The sequence below is a fragment of the Vigna unguiculata genome, chromosome 3, assembly GCF_037176805.1.
Source record: "Vigna unguiculata cultivar grain cowpea cultivar isolate G323 ecotype 2 chromosome 3, ASM3717680v1, whole genome shotgun sequence".
Taxonomy (NCBI): domain Eukaryota; kingdom Viridiplantae; phylum Streptophyta; class Magnoliopsida; order Fabales; family Fabaceae; genus Vigna; species Vigna unguiculata.
The window spans coordinates 28,859,379-28,878,672 of record NC_140794.1 but is presented as its reverse complement, the minus strand read 5'-3'; the positions used below and the strand labels follow the sequence as shown (position 1 = coordinate 28,878,672).

Sequence of the window (19,294 nt, the reverse complement as noted above, 5' to 3'; positions counted from 1 at the left end):
TCAACATTCGCTTCAACTATTGAAAGCTTTCCTCACACTTATCTGTCCAAGTGAAAGGTTGATCCTTCCAGGTAAGCTGCGTTAAAGGTGTCACTATCTTGGTCTATGTGATCGACTTGGGACTTTCCCACTTTACCACTGCCTCGACCTTTGCTGGATCTACTGCAATCCCCTGAGCGGATATCACATGTTCCAAAAACTGAACCTCATCCATCGAGAATTCACACTTGGACAACTTGACATACAACTTCTTCTCTGTCAAAACACCAAGCACCGACTTCAGGTGTTCTGCATGTTCATCCTGAGTCTTAGAGTAGATGAGAATGTCGTCTATGAAGACTACGACAAACTTATCTAAGAAGGGCCTGGAAATTCTATTCATGTAGTCCATGAACACGCTGGAGCATTGGTCACACCAAAAGGCATAACCACATACTCGTAGTGTCCATATCGGGACCTGAAGGCTGTCTTTTGCACATCATCAGCCTTTACAAAAATCTGATGGTACCCTGACCGCAAATCTATCTTCGAGAATACCAATGACCCATGCAACTGATCCATCAGGTCGTCTATCCTCAGAAGGGGATACTTATTCTTAATCGTCATCTTGTTTAGTTGCTTGTAGTCCACACACAAACGTGAACTTCCATCTTTCTTCTTCATTAGCAACACTAGTGCTCCCCAAGGCGAAGTGTTGGGTGAAATAAACTACTTCCCCAGTAGCTCCTCTATCTGACTCTTGAGCTCTACCAATTCCGCCGGAGCCATGCGATATGGGGCCATCGATACCGGACCTGTCCTTGTGATGAAGGCGTGACCACCTCCTTAGAAGCTCCCTCGAGAAGGATCAGTAGAAGAATGTCTGGAGGGGAGTCTTCTATTCCATCATCTTTATTTTTGTTTTGCATTACTTTAGTTTGAATTCCCTAAGTTAGTTTCTAGTTGACTTATTTTGGTTGACTTGTTGACTTTGACCCAAAGTTGACCTTTTGACCAAGATTATATTAACTTAAACCAACATGCTAATCCTTGTTTGCCTTATTTTATAGGTAATTAAGAGAAAGTAGAGCATGGCTAGGTGGCACATGGTGATTGGAGCACATGGATGAAGTGGAAGAGAGAGGAAAGCAAAAAGCATAAAGTAAAAGCAAAAGTAGACATGTACCTTGTCTCCTTTTGCCTTTTTGGTTTATTCCATTAAATGCTACTTGGTCTCCTTCCTCTTTTGGCCTAGAATCCTCATGGGAATGCATCCACCAATCATCTCCCTTCATTTGGCCGAGATTGACTCTCACTTTAGGTATAGGGTTTGCTAGCTAATCCTTTATCATGTTTTTGTATTTGCTAAAGGACCCCTATGAACTCCTATTTAAAGGGTGCTCATTGTCTTGTAAAATGGTTGATCATTTTGTTATAAACTTTGTGTTTTCAACCACCAAATTCCGTGAGCTCTCCTTCCTAGAAGTGAACTCACTTTTGCCTTATCTTGCTTGCAAGTGGTGGCACCATCACTCATCTCTAAGGGTTTGGTTGGCTTAGATCCCCCTATGAGTGGCGTGCTTCACCCATTGCTCATCTTCTATGCTTTCCATTTTTAATGTTTCTTCTTTCATTTTGTTCTTTTTGTGTTGTTGAATCCGTGTGTGTGTTAACTTGAATCCAACTCTCTTCTCCCTTTCATGAGCTTGAGAAATGAACCTTCACATATAGATAGCATGCTATCTTAATGTCCAGTGGGAATTTTCAAAAATCTTTCTTAAACAACTTCACCATATTCATAACTCTAAAAGAAAACAAGATAATCCTTCATCACCCTAGCACTAGGTCAATAGAGAACTCCACCTCTCTAATGGGAGGCAACCCTGACACCTCATCCGGGAATACATCCTCAAACTCGTGCATAACCGGTATAACTCACGTCCTCTCCTCTTTCTCCACCTCAAGATGTGTGAAGATTATGTAACACTGTGCGCCCTCTTGTAGTTCCTTCACAACCCCTTGAGATGTTAACAACTCAGGGTCCTCTAAGTCGGAGAAAAGCAGCTTCTTCTCTCGACAATCTATAAGAATGTGATTGGCAGAAAGCCAATCCATCCCCAAGATCACCTCCAATTCCTGTAGAGGTAGGCAGATCAGATTCACTTTGTACCTGCGTCCCTCTACCTCCACTGGACACTTAGCACACAAGGACGATGTCCTGACCATACCCGACACCGGAGTAGACACCGCAAGCTCACACTACAGCTCGCATACTTGCAGACCCAAACATTCCACACATGCATCTGACACAAAAGAGTGTGTCACCCCAGAATCATACAACACACAACATTTCATCCCAACTATCAAACAATAACTCATAACCAGGTTACTTGAGCCTGCAGCCTCCGCTCCGGTCATGGCGTACACTCTGCCTGTCGCTTGAGGCCTGTTGCCTTTGTCCCTCCGCTGATGCTGGTGGGGAGTCTGAACTGGAGGGCGTGTCGCTGCCCTAATGAGGGTGGGACAGTTCTTCCCAAAGTGGCCTTCCTTGATGCAATTGTTGCATCTACGGTAACCCTCCATGCGTGGGCAAGCGTTCCTCAGATGAGGGCCCCCACATATGTAACACTACACTCGACTCTGCTGGGAAGGAAAGCTCCTAGACCCTTGAGACTGATGATCAGGTTTATCATAAGGCTTCCTCCTCTCCTCGTGTCTCAGCTTGGACCCAGAGGGTCCACCTATCCTCTGGGTTGTTGTGGGCGCTGACCTTCCACTTCATTCTTCATCTTCTCAATCACTCGTGCTTTCTCCACTAGTGCAACAAAGTCCTTGATGGAAAGACGGGCTACCATCAGGCGGATGTCTCCCTTGAGGCCGTTCTCAAATTTTCGACATCTCCACTTCTCATCAAGTGGCAAAGTATAGAAGCGACTGAGATGCTTGAACTTCTCAGCATAATTTGCCATTGTCTTGTTCCCTTGTGTCAGCTGGAGGAACTCCACCTCCTTGGCATACCTGACATTGTCAGGAAAGTATTTAGAGAGGAATTTCCCCCTGAAGGCCTCCCAAGTTACCGACTCGTCTCTCTCTTCCATGATGGATTTTGTGCTTGTCTACCAATGTTCTGCCTCCCCGTAAGCATGTACACGGTGAAGGCTAATTTGCTCCCTGCCAGGCACATGTTCGCATCATATATTCTCTCCAAGTCCTTCAACCACTGGTCTGCTACATCTGGACTAGTCTTCCTGTTGAATTTCACTGGATGGTGTTTTAGGAAGTCTTCCATACTCCACTCTCTGATTGGCGATCGTGGCACAGCAGCTTCGAGGTTAGTTCAGGAACGACTTAAGGAGCTGGAAAAATCAAAGGGACAACAGGGACATAAGCTACCTAGAGTAATAGTAGCAGAGAAATGCAAGTACGATGAGGAAACACTTATGTGGGAAGAAATGAACTGGTTCGAGCTCGCTTGACTAAGGTGGTACCAAACCCTAGCAGAGGGGGAGACGGCTGCAGCTCTAAGGTTTTCTGAAAGTGAGTAGAATGAGTGAGTTAGGGCAGACTTAGGGTCTGTTTTCCCCTTTGGGCCAACCCTAGGCCCATCTGATTTGGAACGACCATTTAAAATAAGGCATAAATATAAGTAGGCCTTACACACACACACACACACACACACACACACATATATATATATATATATATATATATATATATATATATATATATATATATATATATATATATATATATATAAATCCTTCATGAAAACAAAATCTTGACTTCTTGAGTTCCATCCTAACTTGCGTTTGTCATGCTTAATGTAATTGTAAGTTAATTAAGAACATCAATGATTGATTATTGTGAACCTTAACGCATGATGTGTCTTTGTGAAAGGGTTTGGTGAAGTTTTTGGTACTATATAGAACCTTTACCAAACATCAATAAGATGTTTTCTCTAGTTCTGTAACACGAATGACAACTTGGTCAAACTTTATCTTTGCATCCAAAATCTTTAATCAATGTTGTTAATCAACAACAAATGATATAGTAAATATAATAATCATACATATAGTAACTTAGGGAGAGAAAGAGAAAGAAATTAGTCCAAACAATGTACTTATTGTCATAAATTGTATCATATACTAGATGAGTATTATTCTAAACATGATTTTCCATCATGGATGAAATAAAAAAGTAATCATGTTGCCAATGTTATTAAAAAAGATGGAGAACATACTCTCAACGTTATTTCACTATAGAATGAACTAAAGGAAATCAAAATTTGAATTTGCTTTCCTCTAAAAAGTTCTAATAATTATATTGAATTTTAGTAAAGATCAATCTTGTTAACAATTTCATAGGTGAGTGTTCTTTTCAACAATTGCAAAAGGTAAGAGTAATCTTATTACACAAATTATGGATATTAGTGCAACTATTATGTTACTCATGTCCAATCATTGTTTACAAGTTATTATAAAATCAAACATGTTCATGTAAAGCTTCCTAATAGCATTCATGTTATTGCCAACATTACTGGAACTATACATTTTCTTACCCTACATAATGTTTTTTACATACCTAAATTCACTCTTAATATTATATTTACTCAACATCTTGTTACTTCATTAAATTGTTAGTTAATTTTTTCTCACAATGTTTATTAGATTTGGCAGAAGGATACATCAAAGATGACTAGAGAAGCTAGATTGCAAGATAGTCTCTAAAATATGGATATGACATTCAATAGAATTTTTTTTTCTCATGATTCCTACATATGGAAATTTTAGATTTATGGAACTATAGGCTTGACCATCTTTCCAACAAAAGTGTTAGAACAGGTTCATAAAAATTTCGAAGGCATATATTTTGATAAGAAATTTGTATGTGAATTATGTCATTTCCTTTGAGTGAATGTTCTATTGATAATTTTTTTTATTTAATCCATATTAATATATAGGGTCCTCTTAATGGTTCTATACTTTCTCACTATTATAGATGATCATACTAGACACACCTAGACATGATGAAGGATTGACCACAACCAAGCATGGAGACACATGCTTAAGAAGACTAAGCATGTTTAGAAAGGAAGTTCACTAATTCTTTATCCCTTTCATTTGTGTTTGTTATTTTTGATTCCCAAAGTTGACTTAGTTGAATCAACTTTAGTTGAATTGTTGACCTTTGACTAGGTTTGACTTGTTGACTATAGTTGACTTGACTTAAGCCAACATGCTAATATATGTTTATTTGCTTTGTAGGTTAATTAGGAGTAAGAAAGCAATGCTAGGTGGCGCATGGTGATTGGAGAGCATAAATGATGTGGAGGAGAGAGTAAAGCAAAGGCATAAAGCATAAAGTAAAAGGCATGAAGCAAGTGTACCTATGTACCTTTGGTCTCCTTTGTTTTTAGCACACTTTGGCCACTTTTTGGAGACATATGAGACACATTCTTTGTCTCCTTTTGTGCTTGAACGAAATTAGCCTTGCACATACCATAGTTGGCTCTTTTGTCTCTCATTTTTGTAACCTTATTTGAACTAGTTTCTAGAAGCTAGGGTTATCTTGAATATGGTGATTTTCATGTGCTAACCTTGTCTTGTTGTAGTTATCTTTGTATGGTTCAAATCCACTTCCAATTCACACAAAAACAGTGTTGGCAGAAGACTTGAAGATTTTAAAACATTAAACTGCACCAGCTCAACGGTCCAAAAATTACGTTTTTGGTGTCAAAAGAAAGCTCTTTGAGTCTAGTTTCCAGAAAAAAAAAGAACCAACGCATTTGGAGTTCTGTGGAGAAAGTTATGATCAAATTAGTGAGCAAAGGTCAGATTTGCCAAGAATACGTGAATCAGCGTTTTCAGGTTTTGTTGTGGCAGTTTGGCTACGGTTTTTGCACCTCTTTAAGCTCCTAAATGTGGTTGGATAACATGTCTTTGGATGCTTAGTCTTTGAGCCTCAAATCCATGAGTTTAAATGCATGATAGCTACATGTTTGTGTCTTGTGTATGTCATGTTGAGTCTTTAAATGTGCCTAACTTTTGCTTGAGTCATATGTCATATGTTAACTTGAAGTTTTATTGTTCTTGTTTTTCCAAGTATTTGAATCTTGCATTCACTTTATGTCTTGCTTGATGTATGCTCCATGAAATTGATTTTGGCCTAAAACTTGAGGAGCTAAGTGTCCAAGCCACCTAAAATTCTTTCTCACCATTTTATGAAACTAGTTGTGAAAGAAGAAAATTTTGCACCAATTTTTGCCTAAAAACCGAGAGCAACCTTGCTCCTTGGTGAACTAAAAGTGTGTTTTTCACTAGGTGATTATGCTACTAGTTTTCATACTTGAGAATTGGGTGATATTGGCTAATTAGTTCCATGCTTTAACTTGGTTATGATCTTTCTTGGTTTATGCATGATTTAAGACTTGAAGATGCTTGTCAAGTACTTTCCATAGAGTCTTTAAAATGTGCTTTTCTTGTTTTATTCTTGTTAAAAGTTTTGTCTCAAACTTTTCTTCTTTAGTGTTTAGCTTTCCTTGTTTTTGTGCTTTTCTAGCTTGTCACTAGGTGTTGTTTTGTCTTACTAGTTTTCTTTTCTTGAAACTCTTAGGGTGTTGTGGCCGAATCACTTGTCTTGCATTTGAAAGGTTTTGCACAAGTTTTTAAAAGTGTTTTCTGCAATCCTTTGGGGGATTTTGAGTGTGAGCCTTGCCTTGTTACTTTAGGAGTGTGATCTAAACACTTGGGTTGCATTTTGGGTGGGATTTGGTCTCGATTTTCATGTTGTCTAACCTCTAATCAATTTATTTTGTCTTGGATTTGAGTGTTTTTGTTGTAGGAATCATGGCAAGTTCATCAAATGCACCTACACCAAACAAAAATAATACATTGATGAGATTGCTTAGGGATTTGGAGTTGTCTAGGAAGGAGGCCTTTGAACAATTGAGAAAAGACAAGGAGGAAAGTGACCTAAGAATCCAAGAGCATATTCAAAGGCTTGAAGTTAGGGAGCAAGAAAGAGAGGCTAGGAAAAGAGGGCATTCTAGGCGCAACCCATCACAAGAGAAGCAAACTCCAAAGATTCCTAAGTCCAAAGGAGAAAATGACCCAAACATTTACATTGAGTGGGAACAAAAAGTGAACCAATTTTTTACCATTCATGTAGTTAGTAATCAAAAGCAAGTATATTTAGTAGTCTTAGAGTTTGAGGATTATGCCATGACTTGGTGGCATCAATTATGTATGGACAATATTAACCAAGAGTCACTCGCGACTTCTTGGAGGGACCTTAAAAATTTGATGCGCGCTAGATTTGTTCCTTCCTATTATAGGAGGGAGACTCTTTGGAAGCTCCAAAGGCTTCAACAAGGGTCCATGTGTGTAGATGAATATTACAAGTTAATGGAGTCCATGCTTCTAAAAGTAGGATTCCACTTTTAAAGTGAAGAGGAAAAGGTGGTTAGATTTGTGAGTGGGTTAAGGAGGGACATACAAGATTTAGTAGAGTTATATGAGTACTCCTTTCTTGAAAAAGTTTTACATTTGGCCATCAAAGTTGAAACTCAATTGCAAAAGAAAAAAAAAAAGAGGCCAAGAGGAGTATTTCATACAATGACTATTATTCTAGTACTTGGAAAGGTAAAGAAAGAAAACATGATAAATCACCACCCAAGAGTTCCCAAGACCCACCTCCTAGGACTAATTCGTCTAGGCCTTCTAATGAAACTCCTAATTCTTCTCAAGGTACAAGGACAAGTTCTATAAAATATTTTAAGTGTTTGGGATATGTGCACATAGCTTCAAATTGTCCTACCAAAAGAACCATGGCCTTAAACCTTAAAAGAGAAGTAGAGAGTGAACATTCTTCTCCCCCTTCCCCCAAAAGTACTTCTTCCCACACTTCTTCTTCAAGTGAAAGGATTAAACCCCTTGAAGGTGGATTGTTAATGATAAGGCACCAACTAAGACAACTTTCCAAGGAACTTGACCCTTCTCAAAGACAAAACCTTTTTCATTCAAGGTGCCATATCAATGACAAACTATGTCCCCTCATCATAGATAATGGAAGTTGTGTAAATGTGGCTAGCACAAGGGTTGTGGACACGCTTGGCTTGAAAACTATCCCGCATGCCAAGCCCTACAAACTATCATGGCTTGAGGAAGAAGACATTAAAGTAACTCAATAAGTCCTCATTAACTTTTCAATTGAAAATTTTAAAGATGAGGTGTTATGTGATGTTGTGCCTATGGAAGCAACTCATATTTTGCTACGTAGGTCATGGCAATTTGATAGAAAAGTCTTTTATGATGGCCATGCTAACACATATGCTTTCTCCTTCCAAGGCAAGAAGTTCACACTCTTATCTCTCTCACCCAATCAAGCAAATGAGAACCAAAATAAAGTGAAAGATAAGAGAAAAGATGAAAAAAAAAAAAAAGCAAGTTACCTCCAAAGTGTTACTTGCCTCCAAAACAATATTTTCAAAGCAAGATGAACATCACCATTCTTCCTTCTCTTCCAAGGCTAAAAAGGAAGACCTAATGTGCAAGCATGAGAGGAAGAGTGGTCTAGAAAAGAGGGATGACCTAACCAAAGCTAGGGGTAATACCCTTAGAAAGGATGGAACAAGAGCTCATAAAAGGGAGGCGCAAATCCTTTCCCAAATCAAGTCAAGCTCCATCTACAAAGGCTTAAAGAATTTGTGGTCAAATTCTCTCCAAGGAGGGGAGGATGATGAAGGATTGACCCCAACCAAGGATGGAGACACATGCTTAAGAAGACTAAGCATGTTTAGAAAGGAAGTTCACTAATCCTTCATCCCTTTCATTTGTGTTTGTTATTTTTGATTCCCAAAGTTGACTTAGTTGAATCAACTTTAGTTGACTTGTTGACCTTTGACTAGGTTTGACTTGTTGACTATAGTTGACTTGAACGAAATTAGCCTTGCACATACCATAGTTGGCTCTTTTGTCTCTCATTTTTGTAACCTTATTTGACCTAGTTTCTATATGCTAGGGTTAGGTTTTTGTAGAGACATCCTTAGGTATCTTTTATTTGCTTAGAGGCCCCTAAACTCTTCTATATAAGGGGTGCTCCTAGACATGTAAAAGGGTTGAATACTTTGAATCTAAACACTCTTGTTTTCAACCTCTTTTTTTGTGAGCTATCCCTCCTCCCAAGGAGAGGAAAAACTCTTGCCTTATCTTGCGATGCAAGTGGCGACACCATACACTCATCTCTAGAGCTTGGTTTGGCTTTGCCCCCTCTATGAGTGGCGTGCTCACTTCCATCACCACTATTATCTTCTCTTCCATTTTGTTTGTTCTTCTTCTTTCAATGAATTTTCGCTTTTGGTTGTGTTCTTGCTATTTTAGTTTCTAAGCACCTTAAACTATCTCTTCTCCTATTGAACTCTTGGAAAGGAACCTTCACATCTAGATAGCTTGCTATCTTAATGTCCAGTGGGGATTTCCTTGAGTTTTCTTTAAACAACTCTTCACCATATTCATAATCTTAAAAGGAAACAAGTTAATCCTTCATCAAGATATACCTAATGAAATGTAAAAGTGAAATCAAAAGTCTTTTGCTTAAATTCAAAATCAATTTAAGAAAACCATTAAAATATTAGATAATGGTCAAGAATTTAATTACAAAGACTTTTATGACCAATTTGGAATAATACATCAAAATAACTTGTCATTGTTACTCCTCAACAAAATTTTATTATGGAAAGAAAACATCAACATGTATTGAATGTTAATTGATGCATCATGTTTCAATCTAACTTTCCCAATGTTTTTTTGCCATGTTATTTTTCATGTTGTGTATATTATAAATAGACTTCCTTTGTTGTTATTAACAATAAAAGTCCTTTTTAAATGTTGTATGATCATAAACAAAATTTTTTGGATGTACTTGTTTTGCTTTCACTATAAAAGTCAATAAGGACAAATTGAATGCTAAAGCCCACAAGTGTTACTTTCTTAGTTTTAAAATAGGAAGAAAAAGGTGTATTGTGATATTTGTACACTAGAAAGATTCTTTTTTGTCTCAAAAAGTGATTTTTTATGAGCATATTTTTAATCAAGCAAACAATTCTACTGAACAAAGTGATAATAATAAAGAAGAAGATAATTCAATGATTTGCATGATTATGCTGTTAACTAAAATTGAGATTATACTTAAAATTGCTTCTTAGAATGATGAAGATTAAAGTGTCAAAAGTCAACACAAAAACAATGAAGAGGTTGAGGTAGAATGTATGCAGATTTGGAAAAATGAAGAACAAAATACAAAAAAAAAAAATTGCGAAAATCCTTTAGACAATACAAAGTTTCATCCATTTTACAATTTTATCATCAACTAATGAATGTCTCACACATTGATAAAATTTAGTGTTTAGATAAAAACATATATTTATTAGATATGAAATGGTGATTTAAGCCAAAAAGAGGGGGAGATAGTTGAATTAGTTGTTTAAAACTTTTCGAAAGCTTAAAACTCTTTTGATTGAATTAAATAGACCACTAAATTCGAATACAAAAGTTGCAGGATAATACACTTTCAACCGATCATAAATACAAGCATCAAATTAATTTGTTCATACACCTATGAATTAGTTGATTAAAATTTCAAAACAATCGACTAAAATTTTAGAATTTCACTCAAATAGTAAACTTTCACACATAATACTTGTTTCAAACAATATTTCTAACAGGTATGCATTATCAGATTACACAGAAACGCATTCAAACACAACAAAAAATGATTTACTTGGTTTTCTTGAGATTTTAAAGTGAATGAGATGAAAGGAAGAGAATGACACGTATATTTTTATATTGGTTCACTTAATCACAGAGCTATATCCAATTTATTAGGACAACCTGATCCTGGTTTCCACTATATTCAAAATTTGTACAAATCACACACCAAAATTACACTTTTGAACAAAGAAAAACACCAAGATTTTTTACTCACACAAAAGTCTAGACTACAACCCTGCAAGAATCACACTCACAAACCTGAAACCACACCAAGAACACAACAAGAGGCACAAGAAATACAAAACATGATGGTGGCTCTCCCTAGCCAACCATACACGAGTTCTTCAAGCTTTAACCAAGCCAAAAATTCCTCTAAGACCAACCAAGATCTTTAATTTTCACCTTGTAGTTATGTAATTAAGAGAGAAAGAGTTTTCTAGGGATGAATGACAAGATTTTGTGCTCAAAAACTCATAATCGTACCTCTACTCTCGAAAACACAACTTATATTGTCTAGTCTTAAGTGAAATCAATCGGTTGAATTTTTGTACAATCTATTAATTTCACTTGACTTAAGTGAAATAAGTTGATTGAAAAATAATTCAACTGATTAAATGCATTCATACCAGAAACTATATACAACATGTCTTTTAACCTGTTAAAACTCATTTTAACAAATTAAAAAGGACACACTAAAACTAATAAGACATCTAACCTATGTCTTCTAGCCTAAGAATATGGTATAACATGTAACCATTACATTTAACACATTATTTCCAGATTTAATACAAAAGAAACATGATCTTCAAGCAGATCTTTATCAATATTCAATAATCACATGTGATCTTCATGAATTTAGCTTTATCAAATCTTTGCACCAAGCTTGCTTGTGCCAACAATCTCCCCCTGATTTTGATGAAGCCAACATCCTCGAGTTGAATTATGAGCTAAGATCCGTATAGAAACCTAAAAAAGATTTTGCACACAAGATACAAATATACAAATACACATCCAAGAAAAAGCACACAAGCATTCATACATATCACATATGCATATGCTCCCCCTATCACTAATAATGTGATTTAGCTTTAGATTTCAGATCCAGTTTGCAGTATTATTAAGTTCTAGCAAGTTTATTTCTAGGTTTTCGAATTTGTGCTTATTTAACTTAATTTTACTCATTTTTCTCCCCTTTTGGATTCACCAAATTAAAGTAATGCACATATCATTTTGGAAAGAGTAAAATTTTCATTAATGTAGTAACATAAGAGGCTATCATATCATTTGATAGGTTATACAAACACAACAAATGAAAAACAGAAACACAAATAATAAATTGAAGCTGAGACTAATATAATCAGTTGATTGAAATAAAAAAAACAACATATTAAAATACTAGAATAAATAGACAAACAAACAAATGCAGCACCAACATGCAATGCATGACCTATGAGCCATCCCTTTCACTCATTCCTGGGATTGTCTCTATTGTAGACATTAGAGAGGAGGTCATGAACATTGTGGAGATGATCATCCAGATCTTGAAAATGTGTAGTGTAATATGCATGGTGTGCATTTTGTGACATGTTCAAGTCTTGAAGTTGGTTGAGAACCATCTTCTCAAACTGGGAATATGCAGGTCCAATGTTCTCAAGAGGTTGATAAATCCCAATAGCCATAGGTTGTGGATCAAAGGCATCATCTTCTCCTTGGTTTGCTCCACTAGTTCCAACCTTATGATTATTGGTCCCAACTTCAATGTTTGTAGATGCTTCTCCTTCAACCAGCCATGTGTTGCCTATCTTTGTGAATCTCATCTTATGCATATTGAGTGTGGAAACATGGTTCAACGCGTTTCATGTTAGTATTGGAGTTGTTTATCACTACAAAAAAACATGAAATACCGACGTTTATTTTTGTAATTTACGTCATTTTTAACTATCGTTATTTACTTGAGTGACGGTTTCCTAAAATGTCGTAATTCTTGCCATCACAAAGTATAATATGACGATTATAGATGAACCGCCGCAACAACTGTCATTTTATATAATGTATAAAGTGGCAGTTTAAAGAGGCAAAAAACGTCAGTTAAAATTGACGTAATATTTTTACTGGATGACAAATATAATGTGAAAAACGACGCTTTAAACTAACACTATTATCATTATATTATGACATTTTTAAATGTCACCAGTTTAATTAATTACAATTAATTTTGAGATTAATTACGTCATTATCAAATGTATCAAGTGACGTAATTTTAATATTTAATTATTTATTCTTTTTTAATATTTCTTATACTTTCATAATTCGATAAAATTATTTTTTCATGATAATTTAAAATATATAAAAAATTATAGCACTATCAAATAGAAATTGATAAACTAAATTGATTCATTGTCAATATAACATAACTACGCCAAAGTACCAATTCAAGCATTTGGAAAAAGAAAGACAACATTAAGAATACCAAAATATTCAAGAATCTAAGAAAAAAAGACAACATTAAAAGTCTTAATTCTAATCCTAAAATACTTTTCTTTCACCACTTGCTTCAATTATATTATTTGAAGATGATACGCCACTCCCAACATATAGTGCCTGCAATGATTAAAGAATAAGAATATAAGTTTATGAATTAGATAACAATACAATAAATTTAAGTAATATTCTTTTCTATGTTATATCTTATTAGCATAGAGATGTACCAAACCAATAACCATTACAGCAAGATGTTTCGAGACTTCTTCTCTCAAAGCAATAGAGACAAGCAACTTTGCATTTAATTCTTAACCGTTACAAGCTCACTTTCAATACAACCTAAGCCTGCAAAGAAACAAAATGTAAAATAAAGATTAAACATGAAAAAACAAAGGAAGTATTAAAATAAAGGCTGCATGAACCAAGAAACCAAGATCAAAATATGTAAACCAAGAAACCAATTTACATTTAATAATATATTAGATTGTGTTGGATTTGGATTCAGTTGAGTATTTTCTATTCGTGTTTCTATTTTTAACACCCGCATTACGATTTACAAATTTTCTTATAGAAGAGCTTTAGTTTTATTCTTTCTATGCCTAAAGTTCTTTACATTAAGGATTTGCAAAATCCTCATTTGAAAGAACTACTCAAGAAAAATCTAAATAAATATAGGGCTGCAGACAAATAAAAATAACGAGAGGATCCTTAAGATTATTGATAAGATTAATTAAGGTTATAATAATAAGTAAATCATTAAGTCAACGTTCTATAGCAAAGTATAAGCAGTAGAAAAAGAGAAAAAAAAAGAGTAGAGACCACACAGCGAAGAATTTTAAATACTACTTACCATGAACACGTGATTCAATTCAATTAGAGTGATAAGCTCCCCACGTTTATGCATCTTTCAGAAAAAAGTGACTAAATTTCAAAGCAATAAATATATGTCACAAGATATCACAAATTTAAGAAACGAAAACCCAGAAAATCAGAGAAAGGTAAATGGATTCACAAATGGAAAGCAAACTTATCATCCAAGGGAAAAAGTTCTTTATTTGTTCTATTACAGAAATGGTATAGGGAAGAGCATTATGTAAAAACACAGAACAATGTAAGTATTTTGCAGTGACTGACTATAAAACAAAAAGAAAGAAACTCATGCTGGTACAATTTCGCCCACATCACACTCTTCATATTCAATTTCTTTACCTCTATTCATTACACCAACCAAAACCTCCAAAACACACAACACGCACAGAGTAAAGGGGCACCCATATAGAACACACAGCTTGAACCTTCACCATCCACACCCATCACAGAACCACACGAGAATCACAAAGACGTCATCATCTTCATCTTCAAAAAAATATATAAGGATCGCAAACAAATTCAATTTATCCAAAAACCAATTGACATCAAAACATAGCACAACAAACAAATATCGCCTTTCCAAAAAAAAACATTGTCATTCCACAAAATCAAAACATCTTTGTAACATCAATAAAGTCGCTCATAACAATATATGACCAGAAAATAGCATAATTTCTGGAAAGGAAAGAAATCAATAATTCAATAGGGGGAGTTTCTCCATAAATTCGTTAACTTTGACAATTCTTAGAAGAGATGAGGAAGGAAACATGATTTAATTGAACATAGGAAGAGAAGAACCTAGGAATTTTGTTATGAGACAATTAGACTTGAAGGAAAATGAGGTACCTGAACATGAAGAGAAGAAGGGATGTTAGTGTTGTCACTAGAATTGAAGAAGAACCAAGGGGTGCCATGTTCGGGTTCAACGATGAATCAAACCCCAATGCCTAGAGGCAAACCCTCTTCGGTTAACGTATACCTCCAATTCACCCGAATCTGCATACACAGCAAGCAAATCAATACAACGCTCCAAACCCACCTTTCTACTCGCATCATTCATCATCCTCGAGCCAAATACAGCAAAACACCCAAAATCACCTTAACAACCCCAACCACAAGAACAGAGAATAGAAACCCAAATTCCAGTACCAAACATTCAAGCCTCATATACCCCAATCAGCTAGTCGCGACGATTACGAACCTAGTCGCGGTGGCTGGTGCGATGGTGGCGAGTTGCGCTGTCTCGAACGTGCTGGAGAAACGGAGGAGGAGACGCTTTTAACGCTAGTGTAAGAGCGCTTCAGGCGTGGCGGAGGGAAGGGCGATGGCGTCGCCGATGAGGCCTCCGGCGGGTGCCGGTGTCATTGGTGGTGGCTAGAAGGCGAACACATGTTTCAGGGGTTGGATTAGTGTTGTTGGTGTCGAGAAGAAGAGATTGTCGAGAAGGAAAGAGTGAAGTCGAAATAGCGTCGCTGACGTTGGCCTTGACCGGCCATGGGGGGCAGCGATGTCAGCGATTGCGGCTCCATAGGTCCGACGAAGTGGAGGCTCGACAGGGGCTGCAGTTGCTTGAGTCTGGAAGAGGAAACAAAGAAGGGGCTGCCTTGGTGAAGTGAGCTTAATTAGGGTTAGAGAAAATATGGGTCTGTGTGGTTTTTCTCGTGCACCCCAATGTTAATCCCAGGCCTGAGACAAGGAGAAAGGAGAAAGAGGCGAAACGAAGAGAGCTGAGTGAGCGTTGTGAGAGTAAAGTGATCTAGGGTTTGAGTAATTTGGGTGTCACTAGCTTTGAAAGTTAAGAAAATATTAAATTGTTGAATGGGAAAATGAAATAGAAAACAGAGGGAACAAAGTATTTTTTTTAAAAAAAAGGTATCGAGATAAAAGTGGAATAGGGAATTATTTCATAAAATTATAAAAATAATGTTTTATATAAAGTGACATTTCAAAATGACACAATTTTAAATAATAATATGACAATGTAAAAGATGGTGGTTAGAAACGCCATATTATACATGTACATTATGGCCGTTATCAAACTGACGTATTAAAAACATCGTTATCAAACTACGAAAAGCGACAGTTTTAATTAACTGTCGTATTAAAAACATCGTTATATACATGATTTTTTGTAGTGTATACTGTTTGACACATTCCTAATTCAATATCTGCTGGAAAATGCATTCAACACCTTAAAAAAAGTTAACTTAATTGGGTTTAAATGACTAAATTCATTCATTTTTAAAATTTAGGAACCAAAATGTATTAAAGTTTCAGATAGGGATGAATTCTAATTTTGGGTCAAAATTCAAGGACTAAAAACATACTTAACCCTTGATGTTTATTTGCTAAACTTTGCATTTTCATTAGTGATTATGATTATTTCTAGGAGAACTTACACTACAAGAAAATTGTCTATTATCTACGAAAAATTTTCTACGAAATTTTTGTCGTAGATAATTTCATTTTACCTACGAAAATTTTTGTAGATAACAATTACATTCGTAAGTAACAGAAAAAAAAAATGTACGAAAATTTCATAGATAAATATAATATGCTTTGATGAATATCTTTTGTAGGAATAATTATCTACACAAAACTGAGTGAAAAATAATCATCACCAAAAACAAATAAAAATTATTTTAAAAAGTATTATCTACGAAAGGAAAGTTCATAAGTAACTATTATTTATATTTTTTAATTAAAAATCATACGTTATTTACGCTCAAATTCGAAGATAAAATTATTTTATTTTTTAAGTCCAAATAATGCGTGACCATCAAACTATAAAATACAAGTCTTTGTTGCCCTTTACTTAGATGAAACATGAGCCATGGTATGACCTTCACAGACAAAGACCTTCAGTCATCCTTCATCCGATTGAGGCACCGATCGTCGTGGCGCTAGTCACGTGACGCTCAAACAAGAAAAGTGACTGTGGATCTTAGCTCGTAACTATGCTTAAACAAAACCAAGCCCATTCACAAACTAGAAAGAAGCATATGCAAACCCTAATTTCGGGGAAGGAAGATGAAGCCCATTCCCTTGTGTTGTGAAAATTTCCCATAGTCGAACCCTTGAATCTTCCATTTATGGACTGAATTTTCCCCAATCTCTAAGTAGAAGCTCCCATTTTCGAACCCAATCCTATGCAACCACTAAGGTTCTCAACTAAAACCAATCTTATTGCAGCCCTTATTCGTCTAAGAAGCTACGATTCTTGAACCCCAACCCCATTCCTTTATACCCATAAAGGCTTTAATTCATTGTGCGCGTTTGGGGAGGTTTGATTTTGCTTTCCCCTAACCTTTCGTTGACATTCCTTCTTCCCATGTGCTTTGAACTATGCAACCCATAACCTTAATATTTCAAAGATAGCCCGTCCAACTATAAGTGCATTTGTGGAAAAACTTCCCTGGTCCATTTTTAGATTTAACTTGCAACCAAAGACCAATTAAGTGGTAACCCATGAACAACTTCTTGCAAAAAAATAAAATAACATATTTGAAAAGTGGAGCTAGAAACACAATTCCCTTCCATATTTATTGGAACTCGGCCTGTACAAACCAATAACACACCACATCCCAACTCTTCTAAATGAAATATATGTGTATTTGGGGAAAACATTTCCTGACTCATTCTTAAATTTAACTTGCAACCCAAGCCCAATTAAGTTGTAACCTACGAGTGACTTTTTGCATGCCAAAAAATCGCAGATTTGGAAAGTGCAACTAGCACATTTGGGGAAAAAACTTTTCAAATGGACCAGGAAAGTTTTTCTTCAAATGCACATATATTTGGTTTAGAAGAGTTGGAATAGGGTATGTTATTGGTCTGCATAGGCTAGGGTCCACCAAGTATGGGAGGGAAGTGTGTTTCCAACAACACTTTCCAAATCTGTGATTTTTTGGCATGCAAAAAGTCACTCGTGGGTTATAACTTAATTGGTCTTGTTGCAAGTTAAATTTAAGAATGAGCCAGGAAATTGTTTCCCAAATGCACATATATTTAGTTTAGAAGAGCTGGGATGTGGTGTGTTATTGCTCTGCATATGTTGGGGTCCAACAAGTATGGGAGGGAATTGTGTTTCCAGCTGCACTTTCCAAATTTGTGATTTTTTGGCATGCAAAATGTCACTCGTGGGTTACAACTTAATTAGTCTTGGGTTGCAAGTTAAATTTAAGAATGGGCCATGAAATTTTTCCCCAAATGCACATATATTTGGTTTAGAAGAGTTGGGATGTGGTGTGTTATTGGTCTGCACATGCTGGGGTCCAACAAGTATGGAAGGAAATTGTGTTTCTAGTTGGAATTTTCAAATCTATTATTTTATTTTTGTGCAAGTAATTGTTGTGGGTTACCACTTATTGGTCTTTGGTTGCAAGTTAAATCTAAAAATGGGTCAGAGAAGTTTTTCCGCAAATGCACTTATAGTTGGACGGGCTATCTTTGAAACGTTAAGGTTATGAGTTGCATAGGGCACATGGGAAGAAAGGTTGTCAACGAAAGGTTAAGGGAAAGCAAATTCAAACCTCCCCAAACGCACAATGAGTTGAAGCCTTTATGGGTACAAAGGAATGGGGTTAGGGTTTGAAAATCGCAGCTTCTTAGACAAACAAAGGGCTACAATAAGATTGCTTCTTGCTGGGAACCTTGGTGGCTGCACAGGATTGGGAAAATGGGAGCTTCCACATAAAGATTGGGGAATTTTCAGTCCACAAATGGAAGATTCAAGGGTTCAACAATGGAAAATTTTCACAACACAAGAGAACATGGGTTCTATTTTTACATACTAGGATAAGAGAATGAGAATTTTTCCCATGTGCATATACCACTTTTACATTTCTTCTACATGTGTGTACCACTTAAAAGTAAATTCAAAATAAAAATTAAAATGCAAAAGTTAATGCCACATTAGGTGATAAGAAAAGTGGTAAAAAAATGTTGTCATCTAATCATTTTCCTATACAAAAAGTTGTACTTAGTCAAGTGGGTGTGCCTATTAAGTAGTTCACTAAGTTTCGTTTAGCCATTAATAATTCATATCATTCCTAATTCCCCATTGCTCAAGTATCATTAGTTTCTTCCTTCGTTATGTAAGTGAAGGTTTTTCACACTTATTAAAAAAAATAATAAATAAGTTAATGGAATGGTTTATTAAATGCTTTTACACTATTTATATTTTATACTTAAGAAGA

General features: G+C 35.9%; 1 protein-coding gene across 1 annotated transcript; it reads right to left on the bottom strand.

The window, feature by feature from the left end:
- Nucleotides 1–1,914: 1,914 nt before the first annotated feature.
- Nucleotides 1,915–2,562, bottom strand: LOC146887673 (uncharacterized). Its single transcript, XM_085670334.1, has 2 exons — nt 2,254–2,562; nt 1,915–2,115 (listed from the first exon to the last, which is right to left on the bottom strand). The coding sequence occupies exons 1-2, from the start codon at nt 2,560–2,562 to the stop codon at nt 1,915–1,917; spliced, it is 510 nt and encodes a 169-aa protein (XP_085526460.1).
- Between the last annotated feature and the right edge of the window lie 16,732 nt (nt 2,563–19,294).